Source organism: Cibotium barometz, chromosome 12 (genome assembly GCF_041138505.1).
Source record: "Cibotium barometz isolate CiBa-2024 chromosome 12, ASM4113850v1, whole genome shotgun sequence".
In the NCBI taxonomy this organism is placed as follows: domain Eukaryota; kingdom Viridiplantae; phylum Streptophyta; class Polypodiopsida; order Cyatheales; family Cibotiaceae; genus Cibotium; species Cibotium barometz.
Genome location: NC_141057.1, coordinates 20,980,363 through 21,004,382, shown reverse-complemented (window position 1 = coordinate 21,004,382; position 24,020 = coordinate 20,980,363). Strand labels below are relative to the sequence as shown.

The 24,020-nt window shown below is 37.3% G+C and overlaps 1 protein-coding gene across 1 annotated transcript in view; it reads left to right on the top strand.

Annotated features, from left to right (window-relative positions):
• The window catches only part of LOC147633166 (MADS-box transcription factor 23-like), a 93,628-nt gene extending 75,175 nt beyond the window's left edge, over window positions 1-18,453 (top strand). Inside the window, exons 2-5 of the mRNA XM_086805696.1 lie at window positions 5,895-5,970; window positions 17,976-18,037; window positions 18,194-18,293; window positions 18,373-18,453. Coding sequence (XP_086661822.1) covers window positions 5,895-5,970; window positions 17,976-18,037; window positions 18,194-18,293; window positions 18,373-18,453 — 319 coding nt within the window. The remainder of the gene's footprint in view (window positions 1-5,894; window positions 5,971-17,975; window positions 18,038-18,193; window positions 18,294-18,372) is intronic.
• Window positions 18,454-24,020: the final 5,567 nt, after the last annotated feature.

Sequence of the window (24,020 nt, the reverse complement as noted above, 5' to 3'; positions counted from 1 at the left end):
TTTGGTATTTTTTGATGATATCCTCATCTTTAGTAAGATGGAGGGGTTATGGGGCTCACCCTAACCCTCCTTGAAACACATCCAAAAAGAGATTACTTGGTGAACCACAACTGTCTCGTGAGTGAGGATCTTTCCAATGGTTGGCCGAGCTCGTAACCCTTGAGGTCTCCAAGCTCTACAACTCCTTGAGAAGCAATTCCACCGTGCCTCCCGCGAGCGTTGCCACACTGCCCTGTTGCATTATGAGTACTCGTCCCTCCTCTCACCTCACTTCACTCACACACACTCACTAGCATGCATTAGGAGGGAGAGATTAGCAAGAGGATTAGTAAGAGCAAGACTCGATTGCACAATGGGAGAGTATGTTGTATTATGAGAGATATTCACTTATATACATGGCCATAAGTGTTCACACTCACTTAAATTGGGGAAAGTCGGGCACTTTAGGCTCATAAGAGGCCTAATTTTATTACAATGACTACTCTCATAATATATCCATGAAGTACATCACTTAGGACTTCATCCTATCTTGCTAATACACACTCTTGAAGCGGGAATCGCCATAAATACTTCGTCACACCATTACGAGTGCCTGTCCAAGTTGTAGCTTTGGACACCACTGCTTCATATCTTGAATGTATGACCCTTTGGTGTATCTATCATGACTCCTTGATGTAAGATAATGGTGGTAGATCTTCTTAACCCTAGAATTGGGTTAATAGGAGGATGAGCATCTTATGCATGTGGGGAATGTACTTGAGGTGTTGATGAGCAATTAATTGTTTGCCATGCAAAGAAACTACACATTCATGGCAAGTGAAGTTGAGTATCATGGTCATATTGTAAGAAAGGATGGCATAAGGGTTGATCCCAAGAAGGTGGAGTGTGTAAATATCACTCAACTTAGAGGGTTTTTGGTGTATCCTCTATCTATAGGGAGGTTTATTGAGAAGTATGCTAAAGTGGTGGAACCACTCAACATGATAGGCTAAAGAAAGGGTCTTGGGATTCCATTGCTAACAAAAGGTTTGCAGAGCTGAAAAGGTTACTCACTTCTCCTCCTATCTTGGTGTGTCCAAATTTCTCAAAGCCATTCACTATTTATGCAAATGCTTGTGGAAGGGAAATTTTTCTTTATCAAGATCATGGTGTCATTGAATTTGAAAGCCAAAATCTTTATGATAAGGAAATGGCTATGCATGTATATAAACAAGAAATGATTGCCATATTGCATTCAATCAAGAAATGGCATCATTATCTCTATGGTAGCCAATTCTATGTGAGGAGTGATCATAGAATATTGAAGTATTTTATGTCTCAAGCCACTCTCACGCCCAAGCAAAGTTGGATACACTTCAAGGGTATGATTTTTGATATCACATACACCAAGGAGAAAGAAAATTTGGTGTGGCAAGGGATGCACCCTTAGGAATGTGGGCATGCTTGGTTTCAACCATTAGTGAGGTGGATAATGATTGGATTGTAGAAATAAAAGAGGAGTACTTGTTGAATGAGGAGATGTCTCAGATTTTTAAAAAATTACATGATGAGTTGCCACATTGACTTCAAAATGGTCTTATATACTACAAGGAAAAGGTCTACTTGTTGTTGGTACTCATTCATCATACAAGAAAAAGGTTTTGAAAGAAATGTATGCAACCTATATGGTGGGCCATTGGGGGAATTTTCAAAACCTATGATAAGGTTAGAAAGAGTGTCTTTTGTAAGGGAATGTGGAAGGACATACATTCATTTGTGTCAAAATGTATGCCTTCTCAAATTAACAAAAATCCTTCTCATCATACGTCGAATATTTTCTTGCAATCTTTGCCTATTCGTGAAGGTAAACGGACTCACATTTCTATGGACAAAGAGGGGATGGGATAGTTTGTATGTGGTTGTAGATTTATGCAAAAGGTTTCTCATTTCATCCCTACCAAGATCAAATATACGACATCTAAGGTTACCAAAGCAATTTGTGGAGCATGTATGCAAGTTGCATGGCATGCCTTTGGAGATTGTGTGTGACCGGGATGTCAAATTCATGAGCTTATTTCTAGGCACACTGTTTGCTATCATGGGTACTAAGTTGACGCATAACACCACTCATCATCCAGAGACCAACGGTGAAATAGAAAGGGCAAATAAGTGGGTGGAGACCTATTTGAGGCACCAAGTTGACTCCTAGCACTACTTACCGTTTGGAGACTGATAGTCAAATAGAAGGGGTGAAAGTGGGTGGAGACCTATTTGAGGCACTTTTGCTATGAGACCCACAGTGCATGGGATGAGTGGTTTCCTCTTGATGAATTTTCATACAATAGCACCCATCATGAGAGCATTGGCATGTCTCCTTTTGAAGCATTATATGGGTACAAAGTGAGTGTGCCAATGATGGTCATCAAGCAAGATGTGGTGAATTAAAACACAAAGGAAGAGGTTGAGAAAATTTAAGCTTTGCTTCAACAATGCAAGATGCATATGAAGCAAGCCCAAGAGAGTATGAATTATTATGTATACAAGCATAGATTACACTTTGAGTTCAACAAGGAGGGTGACTATATGTTCTTGAGGTTTCAAAAATCAAGATATGGATTTCTCAAAGGCAATACCAATACCAAATTGTCTCATAGGAATTATGGACCCTATAACGTATTAAAAGAGGGGTTGGTGAAGTAGCCTTTCAATTGTTGTTACCTTCATCAAACGAGGGCTCACGATGTCTTTCATGTGTCACACTTGAAAGCTTATATGGGGCCGGAAATAGTTATTCATAAGAGGAATTGTCTCCCTTGGATAAAGAAGGATTAGTTGAATATTTTTCAGATAAAATTTTGGGCAAAAGCAATAGGTTTCTTCATAATCAAAGTCTTGTGGAATACCTTGTAAAATGGAAAGGATTTCCCAAAGAAGAGGCTTCATGGCAACACACTTCTATGATGGAGCATCACCAAGGGTTTCTGGATGCTTTTGATGAAGAAAATGAGGATATTTTACCTTAACATGCTACATTCACATTTGGAATTGAGGAGATATCATGTTCTCCATAATGTTATACCCAACCCTCATGATTGTGTGATTCTAATCGAAGGTTTCAAGGACAAGACCATTCGGGTGGGGATGATTTATAATGAAGGGGAACATATTAATTGGGCAATTAGACATGGCACTCAGAGATGCAAATAAATAATGGAAACCAAGGCCATGTTAACACAACATGGAACATATAAGTGAGTTAGGGGAGATGGAAACTTATCATTTACAATCATTAATATAAATCTTGACCCAAGCTCTTGGCTATGGTTGTACTCCACTTGAGTATATCTCTAACCCTAACCCTAATTTTTCTCTTGGCTATGGTGGTACTCCACTTCAGTATACCTCTAACCCTAACCCTAAATTTTATCTTTCTTGCATGGATAGTAAAAGTGAAGGAGATACAAACTAATTTAAAACTAAGTTGGATCATCAAGTTTCACCTTATTAGATTAATCTACAAACTAACTTTCAGAGCTTCGCACTAAGGAGCTGAATGGTAACTAGGAGCTAGCTAGGCCTAAATCTTTGAAGAATTTTTGTCTCGTTGAAGTTAGCCTTAGTAAGAAAATAACATATATGTTAAGCTTGCCAAGGATGTCCTAGCGGTATTGAAAGAGTTACAAAAAGCTCAATAATGAGTGGGAAACAAATTATGCACCTTTTGTTGTGAAAGTTGTTTTGCCTTCTACTTCTTACACTACCATGAGTTGAACTTGAGTGGCTAAAGAATGCAAGCAGCAAGCAGGTATGTAAAAGAGAAACAAGCAGTTTCCAACAAGAATTTGAGATAAGAGTTTTTTTTTGTGTGGCTCAATGCATACCAAAAGGGATAAACCCTTAGAGCCTCAAAACTACTGAGTGGTAAAAAAACTATGCACCTTTTGTTATGAAAACTATTTTGACTTCTACTTCTTACAATGCCATGGGTTTAACTTGAGTAGCTAAAGAATGTAGTAGCAAGAAGGTATACAAAAAAGAGAGGCAGTCTCCACCAACAAGAATTTGAGATAAGATCATTTTTTTGTGGTTCAAAGAATATTGAAAGGAATAAATTCTTAGAGCCTCAAAACTGTTGCTAAGTGGGAAAAAATTATATACTTTTTGTTGCGCAAGCTATTTTGATTTCTACTTCTCACATTGCAATGAGTTGAACTTGAGCAGCTAAAGAATGTAGCAGCAGCAAGCAGGTACACAAAAAAGAGAGAGCCAATCTCCACCAACAAGAATTTGAGATAAGATAATTTTTTTGTGGCTCAAAGCATATCAAAAGGGATAAACCCTTAGAGCCTCAAAACTATGGTGTAAAAAGGACCTCTTTAAGGGTTTTTCAAATGGGGCCTATAAGCAACTCATGCATGGTTTATATGTGGCTAGTTTTCATGATGTAGTCTATGAAATTATGTTACATGATTTCTTTTGTATATGTATGAGGGTTCCCTACCAGGCTATGAAGAGCCTTAAAATGAAAATTTTCCCAACACAGGCATGTATATGTGTGTTGATTTGCATCCCATGAGAGAGGCATGTTTAGTTCATGTGAACATAGTAGGGGAGAGTGCAAATATAACACCAAGAGGGGTGTTAAAAAATCAGTGAGAGCAAGAAAGTTATCGTAGATTTGTGGAGTGTGACACCAAGGGGGAGCGATACAGTATATGGTGTCACAAATCAATGTGGGGAGTGTTTAGAGACACATTTACACACATGATGCAGTGCTAAATTATGTGGGTGAAAGGCTTCATATTAAATTTTAGTGTGACAAGATATTTGGAAAAGTGGAGAGTGTGTGTGGTGTGAAGTGAACACATGGTGTAAAGATGGCAAGGATAAGAGTGCCAGATGTCAAATATATTGGGCTTGAGGCTGTCTATATTAGAAGCCTCTCACTTTCTATGGTTGACACAAGCAATTGCAATACATTACTATTTAGTGTTCTTATTGGTGTTCTTATTGGTGTGTCCACATCTCTTAATCATGGATTATCTTGATTATTTTGAGCCTCCCTAATCTAATCTCTCATTATGTGCAACACTCTACTAAGGCTATCCCTAGCACCATAGATTCTCAATAGAAAGTAGCAAAAAGAATCAAGGCTTGGATGCCATAATGACTTCATGAAATGAAGGAAAACCATGAAGGTTTCTCTCAGCATGTATGATCATGAGATGTAAGTATTTGTTTCTTATAATATGGTTGTTATAATGTCATCAGTAGAGAACAATTCTTTAGATTCATATAATTGTCAAGATGATACATGCAAGGTACAAGATTTTAATATTTATTTCTTATAATATGGTTGTTTTAATGTCATCACTAGAGAACAATTCTTTAGATTCATATAATCATCAAGATGATACATGCAAGGTACAAGATTTCAATAAACTTATATGTATCTCTAATTGACTAATTAAATTAAAGATTGGGTCTATGTTGTCTACACTAAATGTAAGCTTGAATGCTAAAACCTATCCACTTATAAACACTTACAATAAAACAACATCTATGTATAGTCGAGTAAGAGAGAAAATTTCAATAGTACTAATGTTCCATGAGTTCCCTCTTAACTCCTTGAATCACCCGATATAGGGTCTAATTAGAACGAAAGCTCCTTTAGTTAATCTAGAAATGGATATCAAGCGACAAAGTTCGAGGCCTTTTGGATATTTTACAAAATAGCAATATACTTTTAGATATTTACAAAATAACAATGTATCTTTTTCTTCCATGCCCTTTCCCCCTCAATAAGTTAGGGAAAAGGAGTAGAGTAGTTTCTCCTAAAGTATGCCTATAGCTATGTAGAGAGAGAGAGAGAGAGAGAGAGAGAGAGAGTAAATTTAACAATTTTATTTTGACAGGATGCAAAAGATATTTGAAAGATATGAAATGTGCTCAACGATAAAGAGTGGAAATGTTATAGCATCAAATATTGAGGTACACAAAATGTTACTTATACAGAGTGATTATGTTTTAACCATAATATGAGTATATTATATTAGAAAATATATTTTTCTCCCACTACACTATCCCTATCCAAATGCAATGAATAATGCTTCCCTTAACATGTTGTGGGGAACTTGCTGGCATCCAAGCTCGTATCTTTGAGGACTCCAAGCTAGTGGTAGCTAGATCCATTCATTTTCCTCCTTCCTCAAACTATCATTATAACAATTTCTCTCCTCATACAAGGACACTCACTCCTCTCTACTGTCACACTCATGAGCATAATCATAAGAGGAACATGTACCAAAATAATGAAGCTTTGTCACCTCTTAACTCTCTCTCTCTCTCTCACACACACACACCATAGACACAAGAGAGCAAGGAGATAAGACTAAACTCAATTTGGCATAAAGGGGGATTGTATCTTGCATTATGAGAATTTTTTATTTATACAACTAGCTTTATTTACACTTGGTCACCCAAAACTTTGAAAAATATGAGCTAAATGATTACAAGATACATATATTTGGCATTGCCAACCATTCTCATAATTATAACAATTATAGTGCCATTTCATGACACTTATTGTGATATATCTCTTATGTAATGGAGAGATGCTAATCTCAAAGTGGGATTAATATTTTCCCTGTGTTGGATATTATGTCCTTGGAATCTATTGTCACATGGCCTATTTCCCTAGATATTCTTTGTAGCAACTCTTTCTAGACTAGAGGATGTAAAGAGTTTTGTTGTGGAGAAAGTAGAGATACCTCCAGGAGCTGGTATCAATCATATCCTCAAAAGTAGTATGCGTATATGATGGTAGACAGTGTAGCCTATGGTAGTAGTACATGATACCACTATCGAAAGGCTCTGTGTTAAGATCAAATCATATCCTCTCATTGGTTACAGTTGTGGACATAATCATCTTGGATATCAATGAAAAGAAGATAAGTTACAAAAATTGCACAGTGGCTACTACAACTGGATCTAAGATTGCTCTCCATCCATGCACTGTGGTGAGCATAAACTACCATTTTTTGTTTTGAGAGTCTCAAATTTTCTATGCTCAAAGTAAGGAAAGTAGTAAAGGAAGGGTGAATCCCAAGATCGCCTTTATTTGAATTATCTTTCAATGAACCTTATTTTAATTGGCATGTACAATGGATCAATGCAAAGGTGCCATGGGGATGTCCTGTAGATGTTAGCATATTGCTTTAAGGCAAGGAATGACACTCCCATCAAGCTGGCTTTTATGGCAAGGAATGGCACTCCTGCCAAGCTTGCTAGATACCAAAGTTTTCTATTGGAATTTGGCCATCAGTGTCCATCTAGATTTCTTCAAAACCTCCCCTTGACTCTATTAAATTTTGCTTCTTTTATCATTTATAAGCATGGGTAATCATAAATGTGTCAGTGCAGATTTCAAGAAAATTAGCAAGCCATGGGTTAGTGAGCCTTGAGATTCTTGCCACATTTGTCCATAATGACTCATGCTAATCCAATTACACAAGCTCTATTGCTTCTAGTTGGTCTTGCCTAACTAAAGGATATGGTATACCTATAGCGGTTGGGTCACCATTGCATATGCTTCTACTTGTATAAGAATCATGGGATCAAAAGGTGTTATCTGTAAGAGTGCTTGGTACGTAAGATGGGGTTAAGTAATGGATTCCTTGTGATAAATATTTTCTCATACTCTGCCTACTAGTAGATCCATGATTGGGTCGATAGGTCTGGCCATCCAGGGGTTCTTGGGGGGTCGAGAGTGTTAGTGGGGAAATCAAAGGAGGAAGAGGGAAAATAACTCTTAATTAGTGGTACATTAGTGTCATTCTTATTTTTACTATCATATATATTATATAGATAAGAGGTGATTAGACTAAACACCAAGTAGGTGTAATAAACAAATCATGAAGTGCATGGAGGTCTTCTTCCTCAAGGAATGAGAGGTATTAAATGATGTGCACTTTCTCAAAATAATTAGGTTCTGAGTGGTGATGCCATCTCTCTTCTTTGTGAGAATATCCACCTCTATTTCTCTTTGTTGGTGGGCTTCATGAATTATAGTTTTTAAGTGGCAAGGCCAACTCTTTCCTTTGAAAGGATCACCATCTCAACCTATATACCTGCTCTAATTATGTGTGCATCCAAATTTTGTTTATTGAGATGTGAGATTTAATGGATTTGTAGCATGTTTACCTTTTTATATTTCAAGCCCTAAAAGGTTCTTGTTGAGATCTGTGGCTTGGATTTCATAATTCTCATAACTTATTTCATATATTTCCTTTGCCTGCACACTAATTGACCTTCTAAAGGTGCCATTTACACCTTTAAGGTTGTTTAGCCTGCAACTCCTCCTTTTCTTCTAGTCTTTTTTCAAGGGCACAATAGTTATCTTCCTCATTAGCTAGTTTGGCCTATACTTCTAGAATTTTAGTACATGCCTTGGCATGTAAGGTGATGAGTTTGAGCTTATGTTGTTCTGTGAGGCTCTCCACTTGGATTTGCAACTGGTTTTTTTCATGTATTACCTCCTATTTTTCCTCTCATCCCCAGCAACTCCATTTTGCTGCAGAGTGTATCTACATATAAATTGTCTCTGAATGCCATTATTTCACAAGAATTTAGAGAAATAATTGGAGAAGTATTCTAGAGGTTAATGAGCATAGATTTCAAGGATTACTTACCAAAGTGGTTGGAAGTTTTCATTGACAAGACCTCTATGTGAATTGGCAAAATGGATGGAGCATTTAGATTGCCTAAAAAAGTCGTTGAAAGTTTTCCATTAGATCCTATATCTTTAAACCCTTTGAGATGCCAATTTTGGGTAGAGCATAGAGTGATATTGGGGTATATAATGTCCAAGAATGGGATTCCCACTGATGATAGAAAGGTGAAACTCATATTAGAGTTACCACCACCTGCCAAACAATCACAAAGGAGTACAATTATTTTGGATCATGTAGGCTATTATTTTGGAGGTTTATCATGTTCTATGCTGATATTTCCAAGCCATTGTATAAGATTTTGACTATCTTATAATGGAATAAGGATTACAATGAATTGAAGAGGGCATTAGCAAGTTGGGACCTCATGCTCCATGTGCATATTAATTGGGTGTGTTTTGGCATAACTAGCAAAGCATAAATTAGACTACCTAATCTGCTTTGCAAGTCGACAACATGAATTATATCACAAATGAGAGGGAAGTGTTAGTCATGGTGTATATAGTTAAATAATATAGACGCTATCTATTAGCTAAATAAGTTCATCTTCTTTGTGGATCATCAATCCTTGATGTACCTTATCAACAAACCTTACATGACTAGTAAAATTGCCCTTGGTTTTTGTTATTGATGGAATGACTTAAGTGTTACTATAAAAATTTTTCACATGTATTGGCAGGTTACATGTCAAGAATACCTGGATGAAAAACCTGCCATAGTAGTACTGACAATGAACTACCAAATGCTACACTGTACAAACTAGATATGGCACTGTAATGGAGTCAAGAAATATCTAAATATCTTGCTTATGTATTTCCATAGGATAAGCCATTGAACACAGATAAGATGTGGGTGACATTAAGTTGGCACCACCTTACCAATTGTTAGCCGGTCAATTGTATAAGCTAGGAAAATTTCACCTACTTAAACAGTGTGTCAGGGGAGGATGAGTTCCTGATGATTATTTTGGAAGAAGCTCATTGTGGGATGCTAGCAGACATTTTGCGAGCAAGGTAGCAGCTTGCCAAATCTTGCAAGCAGGGTTATGGTGACCAACTACATTTGGTGATGCCATGGAATTTTATCAAACACTTTGATGAAAGACAACACTTTAATATTCCTCATGGTGGACAAGATAGAGTTCTCATCATTATGCAACAATCTTTTGAAAAATGGAGAATCGTTGGACCTATTAACCCACTTGCAAGTCAAACACAAGCCCTATATATAATTGTTACCACACATACTATTTTACTAAGTGGGCAAAGGCAAAAGCCACACAAAAGGTGGATGCTTATACAATTGCCAAATTATTATATGAGCATGTCGTATAATTTATATCATGAACAGGACTCCTACTATAGCCATACATGATGTAATGCCAGACGAGAAGTTTACTGGCAAGAAAGAGAAGTTTACTGGCAAGAAGCCTGATTTAAGTTACACTATTGGCTTAGAGAGCCAGTTTATGCAGGTTCCACGACACAAACCACATCTTGACAGTGTGTGACGCACACTTTGGTATTTGAGGGCCACTGTTGATTATACATTGTTTTATGCAGCAAGTGTACCATTGGGACTATATGGGTACACAGATGCAGATTGGGCAGGTAGCATCTTAGATAGGAGATGTACCAATGGATTCATGTTTTCATTTAGGAGTACTGCTGTGACATGGAGCAGCAAGAAGCAGCCCACAGTTGCCTTGTCGAGTATAGAGGCAGAGTACAGAGGAGATGTGGTGGCAGCGTGTGAGGTAGCTTGGTTATACAAGCTACTTGTTGCTAATTTGGGATTGCATGTGGAGAGAAAGGTTGTCATATATTGTGACAATCTTAGCAGTATATAGTTGGCCATGAACTAGTTTTTCATGCGTGGACAAAACACATTGAGGTACATTACGACTTTATCAGGGAGAGAGTCTTGACAGGCGCGACATCGACTTGGCCTACATCAACACACAGGATCAAGTTGCTAGCATCTTCACGAAGGCCTTGGGAGTTGAGAAGCTCCATAGATTTTGAGATATGCTTGGAGTTCATGAGCTAGAGTTGAGCTTGAGGGGGAGTGTTGAGATGTCAAGCTCAACATGAGCTTACACTCACAAGGCGCCTGTGTGACGGTTTGACATTTACATGACTCGCGGGTTTGGTAGTTTGCACACCGACATATCTTCGCCAGAGATTCTATAGCTGGACTACATTGACTAGTCCACACCTGCCCACTCCACTTAGCATGTTCACATTTTGGACCGCTTGTATATACTCTATTATGTGTTTTAGTCTTTTATCTTATTTGTAGACTTCTTTTTTTGGAAGAAGAAGAAGAAGAATTTTCAGCCTCTAACCTTGTGTGTTCTCTCCTAGGGTTTGCATGAGTGTGTGTGTGCTTGCAAGAGCTCAAGCTCTCTTCTCCCTTGCATCTTTTCACTGTAGAATCATGACGACGTGATTCTATAGGCTTCAACCAAAAATCAATGGCTTGGGGATGCAAATCTTAATTTTTTCAATTTAAAATTTCTAGATTGTTCCTTTACAAAATGATAGCAAGGAATAGGATCAATGGCTCTTATTTTTTTACTTTTTAAGATTTTCTTGTAAAATACAGAAAAGGAGTCTTTCCTACATAATCATGGCATGATTATTAAGTTCCCACCATGCAAGTACAATTGACAAATTATTTGTTTTGTTGCTCTTTTAACTTTTAAACAATGCAAACAACCATTTTAGATGCTAAAACCATTGAAAAATAACCCTTCTTTTTCTCTTTTTTTCCTTCTCTCACAATCTTATCTATAACTTATCATCTTCTAAGCCAATCACACAGCTTCAAGAAGCCATATAAAGGGAAAACAGACTTGTAAGAAGATGACATGGAGTGCAAACAGTGCAAATAGTCTAGAAAGAGACCAGTGGCTCTTTGATAGTAGTGGTGGTGCCAAAATTAAAAAAAAAAAAACAAGCCTTCTTTTTCTCTCTTTTTTCCTTCTTTCACAACCTTATCCATAATTTATCATCTTCTCAACCAATCACACAACTTCAAGAAGCCATATTAAGGGAAAAGGGACCTGTAAGAAGATGACAAAGAGTGAAAATAGTGTAGAAAGAGACCGGTGTGTCTCTCCGATAGTAGGCAGCACCAAAAATGTTACAAGCTATACTATTTCTCTCCAAATGTAACCTTCCAAACACAACCAATAATGATCACCTTAACACATCATGGGAAACTTGCCGACATCCAAGCTCATATCTCTAAAGACTCCAAGCTTTGCTAGAGTGAGCATAAGCATAAGTGGAACATGCACCATGAATGTCTTCTCTCAACTCTCTCTCACACTGTAGACATAAGAGGGCAAGGATATAAGACTAAACTCAATTGGAACAAATGGGATTATGTCTTGCATTATGAGAATTTGTTATTTATACAACCGGTTCTTCTTCACACTTGGGCACCCAAAATTTCAAAAAAGATGATCTAAATGATTATAAGATACATAGATTTGGCATTGCCAACCATTATCATAATTACAACATTTATAGTTCCATTTCATGACATTTATTATGCTATCTCTCTTATGTAATAGTAGTGGTGGATAGATGCTAGGTTAACCTCAAAATGGGGTTAGCAGGCATCCTTATCTTTTATAATTATTTTATCTTGGATTTTTCTTGTTGTTTCATCTAAAGCATCAAGTTGAAATGGCACATAAGTGTGCACATCTTATAATATTAGTTTGTTCTTTATACCTTTGTCTTGGTGCTTCACTTGAAAATAATCATGTTTCAATGGCACATAAGTGTGCACCCCTTGTAATATTGATTTGTGCTTTAGATATTAAGTACTAAAGTGTTGGAGGAGATAAGATCAAAATGTCTAGATGAATTGAGAGTACACATTTATCTAGTTGAAGAATAGTATTGGTATAAATGTGCATACTTACATGGGAAGATGCATGTGGAGATTACCTACCTTACTCTCTAGTTTAGTATTGCAATTTAGTTAAGCTTTAAGTCTATATAAAAAGGGCTCCAACCTTTCTAAATATCATTCATAAGGTTCAATATAGAAAGGGCTTTGGGAAAATATTTTGATACAAAGTTTTAAATGTGTTTTATTTTCCCTAATGAAATTTGCAATCCCTCCATAATCAAGCCTTCGTCTCCTACATTGGTCCTAGTCCATCATAGTTTTTATTGATCTAACTATTTTTCTATGGCTTTCTAACAAGCTATATCTTTAAGCTCTTTTTAATTGTTTTGTTTGTTGCAAGGAAGTCCTATGTGTATATTTAGATCGGTCTCAAGGATATGCACTCTGCATACATTGATATGCATTACAGTATGCTACCCAATCCTCAAGTATCTTTTAATGCACATGTCATGATGTTAAGCAGTCCTCACCACCTTAATCATTTTTGTTAGTTATTATGTAAGATCTTTTGGGAGAGTGGGAACTTGTTGCATATTAAGGGCTAGGTGTAGCAGTAGAGTATCTTCATGAATCTTAATAAGGGTACGTGTGGTAGTAGAGCATTTAACAATGCATTTAATAATTTTGCATAAAGATATTTTATCTTTTTATTTTTAACTCGTGTTCCGATCTATCCCTTGCATCCCTATCATGCTTCTACAATGTACTTACAACCACATAGCAAGTGTTGTTTGCAACCTAAGGCATACTTTTTGTAAGTTGTAGATTTCAAAGAAAAGCTACATATAAGGCGTTCTCTTAATTTCCATACCACCCCATTAGTGCAAGTTCTTACAATGAGCTGAGTGCTTTTGGATAGGTGGTCACAATATTTGTAATTGTGACATCTTGTTGCTAGGTTAATGAAATTTCTCATGGAACTTCCATGGCCACACTACTAAGTGCATGCTGCATGCCTTGCGTGCAACTTACCTCATATTCTACATCCTTATTTGCCTCTACACCTTTTGTGCTTAATTTTTATATTGCCCTATTAGTGATTTCAATGAGATAATTGATTTCGGATAGGTGGTCACAATATTTGTAATTGTGACATCTTATTGCTAGGTTAATGATGGAATTCCTCATGGTACTTCCATGGCCACACTACTTGTGTGTTACCTCATGTTTCTAGGTTAATGGATTTTCTCATGGCACTTCCATGGCCACACTACTTGTGTCTTATCCCATATTCTACATCCTTATGTGTACCTCTACTCTTTTTATCACAAGCCCTTGCATAAACATGTTCACGAATTTTGTAGTTGTCATAGAAAAACTTGGAAATCTAATTGGTCCACAATCTTAGACATTGTATGCCGACCTTGTTTGTGATGATTGATTAGGCATCCACATGAATAGATGGTACATTGATTAGTCTACAGTTTATAACATATCAATGATATTGAACACTGGTTATGTCACTAGTACTTCTATGTACCTCAACATTGTTTATATTGTAGATGGTTCAACATGTGTTGTAAACAAAGACTAATTGGCAACACAATTAGTGGAGAAAAAGGTGGCATGTTATTTGGGATTTTATCTGTTTTTCTTTTGTTTTTGTTGTGGTTTGGTGGGTTTGTTTAACCATAAATTTGTGATCGTTCTTCCAAAAAAAATGATAATGAATTTACATGTGAAAATGATTTGTATGAGAAAACTTAGGGTATTATGTGTGACATCTTGCTATACTCAGTAAAACGATCTTGATGTAAAGTATCAAGGAACCTAGCTTATAAAGAGGATTAAGAGGGATTAAGAGTATTTTCTATGATCATCTAGCTAGCTAGAGATCCTTATTATCTAAACACAAAAGTAACAAATGAAAGTATTTTTACATGCATACACATATACATACATATGTGTGTGTATACACACACACACACACACACATGTATACATACTTACATATTGACATAGACATGTAGATAGATATTTTTTTATATGTATGTATATATGTATATACACACACATATACATAATTTAAATATTTAAATATGTGCACACGTGTGTATGCATATATACTATGTATGTATGTATGTATAGATATATACATGCCATATAATATATGCATACATACATACATATATATATTTACATACATACATAAATACATATGTATATACACATAAAAGTATACATACATATATATACATTGATTTCCTTGGATTTGTGGGGGTCTCTCAAAAAAGAAAGAAACACATATTGTAAGGAATTGTTGTTGTTGTTGACGTGAAATAATATAAGGCCTTTGAAGACACCTTTGTTGGATATCAATGCTCCATCCTCATTTTGTATTTTGCAAGCACCGGTTAACTTATGTTTGTACCAACCCCCATTATAAGTAGCATGGACCAACGTGATTAGCCTCCTAGAAGCACACACATGAGCATGGGCCTATAAAGGCTCTAGCATGCTATGGTAGGGTCTTAGTCTACCTAACTAGCTTCCCATTCTTTCACAAAAGGCAAGCTTCGAGAAGTTAAAAATAGGAGGCCCGGTCCCTTTAGACTATATTTATCCTTTTATTTTCCACACTACCTTTACAAGTGGGACTACCTGGAATCCCTTTTCCCATCTTGCACCCTCGACTTCCTATGCGATATTTTCACCTCTAAAACCTTGATCCAATCGAGCATGGAGGAAAGTGGCCCAAGACCATGAACCGAGGCTGTAATACATCTTGAAAACCAATATTTTTCACACCACATGATATATCATGGTCCACATGATATATCCAAGTGTTTTTAAACCATTCATGCTGTACCATGGTTTACACACTAAGTTTGGATGTAGTGATAGGCCAACATTTGTGCCCACTAGCATGCTTTCTAGAGCTGCTTCTAGCACCCAATCACACACATCTGCATGGTCCTATAGAGGATCTAGCATGATAAGGAAGGGGTCCCCACTTTTGATTAACCAACCCTCCAATCTTCCACAAACAAAAGCTTGGGGGAGTTGAAGATAGGAGGGGTCCCTTTAGACTATATATACTCTTTCATCTTCTACAGTATCTATGCATTCTGCATTACTTGACATTCCTTTTCCCATCTTACAGTCTCCATTACCTCAAACATCCACATGGATGGTGGAATGGAACTGACTATGCCTATGAACCTACATGGTCATGTCATGGCCACACCACACATATACAATCCTATATAGATAAACTTGTAGCAATCCCCTTCCCACATAGTTCATCAATCATCACTTTACTTCCTAGATCCTACTAGTATAAAACCTCCATCTTAGAAGTTTGATATATGCCATCAAAGATCTCTTCACTAGAGTACAGTGTGTGGGGATTTACCACATCCATTTTATCACTATTACATTATTATTCTCTATCTCTTTTTACAACATAATTTGAGTTTTAAAGTTTTATGCTCTAAAAGACCCTACTTCTTGTGAGTGTTCTCTTGTATATAGTGCGCGTTGTAGCCTCTTACAACCTTCACACATATCATCCTCACCAATGTAAACTAGCATAATGTAAGGCATGATTATTCTTTTTAAAAATTCTTTCACTTTTTTTCTTTTACATTCGATAGCTTCACATGGGCATGTAGCTTGATTTGGTGTGTACGAGAAATATATGAACATGTCCCTTTTTTATTTGAAGTATTTAGATATCAGGTGACAAAAAAGTTCTTGTCAAGAGATGTAGCTTGATTTGGTGTGTACGAGAAATATATGAACATGTCTCCTTTTTAGTTTTATTATTTTATTCGAAATATTTAGATAGCAGGTGATAAAATGTTCTTATCAGGTGATGCATTGATATAGTTTTGTATTCTAACTATAGCTATATATAAAAAATGGGAATTTTATCTTAAGGATTTTGAACAAGGTTTAGAAGTATTTAAAATACAGATATGGTATGGCATAATAATATCTTTGATTTTACAAAGAGATTCACTAGATCACTTTAAATATAAAAATTGGAAAAGGTGTATGGTTATTGGGAATGCATAGTGGCTCTATCCACAGCTCAACAAGGTCCATTTCAACCTCGAGACTCTACCAAGTATTTTCATTGAGTTGAATCATTTTTTCACCTTATTTGATTAAGTACTTTCAAAAGTCTAGGGTTAAAGACTAGATAGTAATAGCGAGGAGAAGAAGACTAAGTTTGGAATCTTTTTTATTGACTCGTGTGTCTTCTCCTTAATTACAAGGTGCTCTAAATGTGAGATGCCTCCATTTTACTTTATTTTATGAGTGACTTAAAGTAGGATGCCATATGAACAAAACAAGAAAAACAAGTTCAAAATAGAGGAAGCCTAGACTTCTTATTGGCCTCATTTATGAGGTTTTTAAAATGTACATATGTAATGGTTCTTATAGAAATCTGTTGCTTGTGAAAAAGACTCAATGAAAGCTAATGCTAGTCATGTGCCAAGGTTAGTGGTGGGAAATCCATGGCTTCTTTAAGGTCATATAAGCTTTCAGATGGGTAATCTCCTCGCCCTTGGATATACTAAGGGGGGTTGAGGTTGACGCCCCTACCAAATGCTCATCCCCCATGGACACATCATTGAATAATCATTTTTTGACCTACTAAACAAGAAAGTGTGGAGCTGAAAATATGTTATTTAAATTCAAAACAAGGGTTTCAAGGAAAATTATGTGGTGGAGTGGCTAGAGTGTGTGATTTGGAATTAGGAGGTCCTAGGTTCAAGTGAGTACTTGCTCTAACAGGCACATTTTTTATAATGTGTGCACGATGATTTCAATCCCCCATGCAACATCTGTGTCCCTACCGATGCTAACGATGGTAGGGAACATCATATGAATAGGACATTATACCATCACCTTCCTCCTCCTACCCGCCCCACGTAAAAATAGGCCAATCTCCTCGCCCATGTGCCATGGGTTGGCAAGGATTGACACATTAAAGTATGAAAAGTTCCAACTACTAAGACACAAGATTATATTGAGTGCATGTGTGGTTTCAAAAAGTATGTATGTGTAAAGTTATATGCCATCGACCAAGAGAAGACTTTTCGAACATCTTTTTATGAGTAGTATACTTGCAGTTTCATGTCATTGAAGGGAACACTTCTTTGGTTATTCTTTTTATAGGTGGTACGTGTGAAGTTGCATGTTATTCAAGAGAAGACTTTTTTGAATGTTTTTTTGACTTTTTTTAATGTTTTTTTTAATGGACTATGAGAAAAAGTATTTTTCCCAATGAGCCAAGAAGGACAACATGTCTTGACTTTGGCAAATTTTGTCTTCACGCGTACAATTGGTAAGACCACTAATAATCAATAATGTTGTGTTGTTTAGTATTGGAGGCATGAGGCTGTGCGAATGAAGAACCAACTAGAAGTCCTAGAAGAAATGCACAGGTAAGAACACTTTTCCTGGATTGAATATATGTTTGTGCCAAATTTGTCACCTCAAATGCTTGTAAGCATTTCATGGTAGCTTGAAGTGGGTATACAGCGTATATACTATCGAAGCAGTATACTAAATTTTCTCTGTTTTTTTATCGGTTTTTAAAGAAATATGTCAGGTGAGAATCTAGACAAATTGCAGATTAGGAGCTTGCAAAAGCTTGAAAACAAACTTCAAAATGGCCTATCTCGTGTGAGAGAAAGAAAGGTAATTGTCGATACTTTGTTAAATGGATATGACATTTCTATCCTAAACTAAATACATTTTATTTTATTTTCCTGAACAGACACAACTGCTCATGCAACAAGTCGAAGTTTTGCGTACAGAGGTGCGTGTTTCATGCATTCTTTTTATTTTTTCTATATAAAGGCTACGAGTAGGATAGATATTTTTTACAAACTAATTTTGTAATCTGAGCAAAGCACACATAATAAAGAGTTTTAAATTGGTCCATTACATTCAGGAGAACTTGCTTCTAGCGGAGAATGAGTCCCTAAGATCCAAGGTAATCAAACCCCAAGGCTCAGCTTTTGTCTCACTAACTTTGTTGATTAATCAGTTACACACTATCGACTCATTAATTTTTTCTCAACTTTTGGACATAATCGTCATAGATTCATGCATGCCAAGCGCCTGCTGGACGTGTGTCTACAACAACAGGCCCCATAGACAGGGTGAGTGCAGCTAAGGCGTCCTCAAAGGAAGAAGAATCAAGCATCATGAGTGTTGCTGAAACCACCCTTCAGCTGGGTTACTCTTCCTAAAACAACCATTCCGAGAGCCCTACTTGTTTAAGAATCTATAAAATATTTTGTATGCTACTCTTGGTTAGGCACAAAAACGTTGCTTTGCTAATCCCCAACCTCTTATATGTGCACAATCTTCCAAAGGCCCAACAGGGAGTCCGGAGTCTCCATTCTAGCTCTCATGGTTAGCTAGATTTCTGACCTATTTGCATGTTGTTGAGATGATCTCCTCTACTTTGTCCTTTGTTTTAATCATGTCTAGACTCTATAACCAACATTCCCTTCTTGTCTTCACTGAGCGTTGTTCTCATCTCCTTCTCCTTTGTGTACCATTCTTGAAATTAATTTTTTTGTTTGTCCTTCAGCTCTAGTTCTACCTTGTGCTTGTCCTTGAGCTTCTAGATTTGTACTTCTCTTTTGGCCAACTCGGCTTGGACATGCATGAGTTTTGCATTCTGCTCCTTGGTTGCTTCCTTCTCTTTAGAACTTATCCGTGATGGTCTTGGTGAATTGTCCTTCACTTTCTTTTTGAGCTCCTTGATGGTATCTTTATCCTTATCGTGGTACTCTTTGTGGATCTTTGACCAACCAGTCTAGCTCTTCTATGTATGCCTGGAGTGCGTGTTCTTCATTTTTTTTTTCCTTTTAATTACTTGGGAGTGGCCATGACATGTTCTCGAAGCTCATTCTCAAGTATTGTGTCTATTGACCTGCTGGCCTAAGCACTAGCTCCTTTTTAGAGAGCTTCTCCTACTGTGTGCAACAGTTACCTTTTTCCTAAGTTCTTCTCCATTGAAGCTCTGGAATTTCTCTTTCCATTCTTCTACTGCTTTTAGAAGTTGCTTGTTCTATTTCTTGAGATTATAATATTATGGGTTTCTAGTGGCAAATACTCCTTGGAAGTTGGATGCCTAGTTTTCTCTAGAGCATTCTCCTACCTCTAGATTCATGGGTTGCGGCTTGTCTTGCTATCCTTTGTCCCCATCCAAGGATTCTTGTCATCCTTCTTAAATATCACTAGTTCTCTACAGATGGGAGTGGGGGTGGGTGCTCCTTTGTCCTCATCCAAGGATTCTTGTCATCCTTCTTAAATATCACTAGTTCTCTACAGATGGGGGTGGGGGTGGGTGCTTCTAGCATGGCTTTGAACTTGCCTAAATATTTCTCCCACATTGCCTTAAGTTCTTATATGCATGCTCTTTCCACTCTTCCATCTTGGCTACATCAATATCATAAATTTCTAGGGTATTCTCGGCATCATATACTACTGCCAATCTAGCCTCCACTTGGGCCAAATTTACCTTGTCTTTGTTGGATCTCTCCTATATTTTTGTGGGAGGTTTGCATGAACCCAAATTAATGATTGCAACAAAGTAAAATATCAAGCACAAATAGAATGAAGAATTACTCAAGACACAAGATTGGGTCCAATTTGCCCCAACACAAGAGTGAGCCCACGCGTCCTCTTTGTGTACTTCAATCTATTGTTTGAGATAGTTTTTGGGGTTCAAAATAGTGTGCTTTACAAACATGTAGACTTCTTCAAGAATGGCTTGCTTCAAAAGTTTATAAATAATTCTCAATAGGTAAATAATTTTTAGAATGCAGCTTCAACCATAGGTTATGAAATTCAAGATCATTCTCATATGTATCTTTCATAGCATGAAAAGAATGCATGTCAAGAATAGAAAGTAGAAGGGCATCTACTTAGTGCATCAGCTACTATTCAATGAGAGGATGAAAACTTTGAACAAATTATGCCCATGTAATGTGACAATCAGAAATCAATGGTTGGTTAAGACTTAGATGTCGTATACTTTTCTGTTCTATTTTAATCAAAAATTGAGAACCCATTAAATAATGTTTTCACATATAAAGTGTGTGAACAAGAGTAAGAAGTTCTTTATTATCATAAGTGATGTATTTAGTTTCTGAAGGTTTAAGTTTACGACTTTCATATGCAAGAGGATGGCCATCCTATATAAGGACTACACCAATACTCGATCCACTAGCATCGGTGATGACAAGAAAGAAAGGTCTAAAAAAATAGGTAATTAAAGGATGGGGGTATGTGTCAAAATATGCTTAAGCATATCGAAGGATTTTTATTGGTATTCATCCCAATGGAAGATAGTTTGCTTATGAAGAAGCATAGTCAAGGGTAATGCAATCAAAGAAAAATTACAAAACGTTTTTCTATAATAACTACATAGACCTAGAAAAGAATGAACCTTTTTCTTTGGTGTAGGCCAAGTCTTAATAGTGTGGACGTTTTTGGGATCTACTCTAATACCTTCAGCTGAGACATCATTTTTCTTTTAAAAGAAAGATCTTTTCTTTGGATTAGCCTATAATTGATTTTCTTTCAAAATTTGACAAAGGTAAGATATTGTACTAAATGTTGCAGGTGCATTAGTGAGACCAAAAGGCATAACAAGAAATTCATAGTGTCCAGATAGAGTGTGTGAAAATCTATCTTATATATGTCAGATGTATGGATAGAAACTTGATGATATCTAGATATAAAATCTATCTTGCTATATACAGATGCACCACAAAATTAATCTAGCGAGTCATCAACATGAGGAATAGGATATCTGTTTTGAACAGTTATCTTATTCAAAGTTGTATAATCACCCGGGGGGTCACTTATAAATATGTAAGTGTAGCATGTGGGTTCAATAGAAGGGGTTTTCAAAATCTCTTTTTTACACATATTTTACATACAAAAGGGTACCATTTAAAGGGGGTATTCACAGGCTGAATAAAAAAAGGGTATGTTTTATTCATAAAAATTTCATAGATAAGGGATTTTTAAAATAGGCCTTGAACATACGTGATATAGAGTGTTTACTTATAGCGAACCCCCGAGTATAATCAATGCACATGAAGTAGGTTTTGTTCTTTTTTTGAACTAAGAGTACTGGGGCACCAAAAGGAGGACTACTGGGTTGTATGAATCCACAATCTAAAAGTTCTTCTATTTATCGTTGGATTTCTTTTATTTGATTTTGTTTATAAGGAGCCTTATGACGTGGTTGACTACCAATGGGGAGAATCTTAATTGTGTGGTCTTTTGGATGAGATGTAGGTAGTCTTGGGGGTAGGTCGTTAGCAAAAGAGTCTTTGAGTTGATCTAGAAAAAGTTGTTGTGACTAGCTAGGAGATAAATTATGTTCAGTTGCTTCAATTTCATTCACATATATCATGTAAGCTTTGTCTCATTTCCTTAAAAAGCACGTTTAGCTTGAGTGTGTAATATTAAGAGACTAAGGTTATGTAAAAGGGGAGGAGAAGGGTGTGTGTATGAATGGACTTATGGTCCACTAGCTCACCTATTTAGAGGTGGAGCTAGAAGGCATTTTTTGTATGGAGCAAGAAGCCTAGTTGTATTTTGAGCAACTTAATAAACAAGATATTTTCTTGTATTTTGTGATCCACACCTTTGATCTAGAATGAGCACCACGAAATTTTATCATGGTATCTAGAGCTTGGCAAGATTAGGTCACTTTTGTGGTATAGAATAGGTCAACTTTATTATCTTTTTCTTTGTGGAGCTGAACCTCCTGCCAGTGGAGTAGCTCCAGCAACTCGTAGAGGCAATAACTCGGGGAGCTTTCAACTAAGAACTTGAAGAGGACCTGTAGGCGCTCAGGGTCGTACAAGAAATCAAGCGAGTTCTCCTTCCTTTGCCGTGGCATTGCCGTCTAAGCAGGCCGGCATAGTTTTCTAGCTATCATCGATGTCGTACACACATTCACCATGTGTAGGCGATTGTAGGCTGTGTGGGCTTAGGGCTTTTGAAGCCCATAACCTCAAGAGTCTATAGTCAAGACCTGAGCCCTAATGGTGGCTTGATGCACTCGCAATAAGAGAAAAACCAGGCTGCCCCTCGTCATTTAGTTGGCTGAGATTCATGCTGGTGTGTCTACAACAACAGGCCCCATAGACAGGGTGAGTGCAGCTAAGGCGTCCTCAAAGGAAGAAGAATCAAGCAGCAAGAGTGTTGCTGAAACCACCCTTCCGCTGGGTTACTCTTCCTGAAACAACCATTCCGAGAGCCCGGCCCACCAACCTCACTTGTTTAAGAATCTATAAAATATTTTGTATGCTACTCTTGGTTAGGCACAAAAACGTTGCACAATCTTCAAAAGGCCCAACAGGGACACTATCCATGAGCAAGGAAAGTTAGTTTTTTTTTGAAATGGTAATACATCAACAATAAGAGCAGCCATTGATTGGCTAGGTGTGAGCAACGTGGAGACGTTGGAGTACTACCCCCCATTGGCCAACTTGGTAGTTACAAGAGAAAAGACTATTATATTCAGTCGGGGCTCGTGATCATCATGTTAGAGTGCTAAACTAGCAGACCGTTAGCCCAGCAAAAGGCAGGCAGCTGTATCTCAGCCCTCCTCTCTCTCTCTCTCTCTTCTAGCTTCTAAAAATCCACCTCGACGACTTTAGTTACTGGGTGTACCGGGACTTCTGGCTTTGCGTATGGTGTCCAAAGCCATCGGTGCAGCAAAGGCATGGGGTGCTGAAAGTTCTGGGGTGATGGCATAGTCAATGTAAACATGTGTTACTCGCTCTAGATCCAGCCATTGAGAGACTCCACCCCATGCAGCCTTATGGGGTTAGGTAGGAATTGACTATTGGTGAGGGGCCCTAATCAAGCTTCTCTCTACATGAGCTTTTGCCACCTCCCCCAGGCCTAACCGTTAGAGGCAGTGGTGCTTCCCCATATTGTTTTGGAGCTGGTGGCCTATTCTCTCTTCAGGTGGATCCTCCGAGTGACCCCATCACTGCCTTGGTGTTCACAGTTTGGTTTTTCTCATGTTCCTCTAGGAACTCCCTGATTTCCTTCTAGTCATCCGGAGTCTCCATTCGAGCTCTCATGGTATGCATGGTTGGCTAGATTTCTGACCTGTTTGCATGTTGTTGAGATGGTCTCCTCTACTTTGTCCTTTGTTTTAATCATGTCTATAACCAACATTCTTCACTGAGCATTGTTCTCATCTCCTTCTCCTTTGTGTACCATTCTTGAAATTAATTTTTTTGTTTGTCCTTCAGCTCTAGTTCTACTTTGTGCTTGTCCTTGAGCTTCTAGATTTGTACTTCTCTTTTGGCCAACTCGGCTTGGACATGCATGAGTTTTGCATTCTGCTCCTTGGTTGCTTCCTTCTCTTTA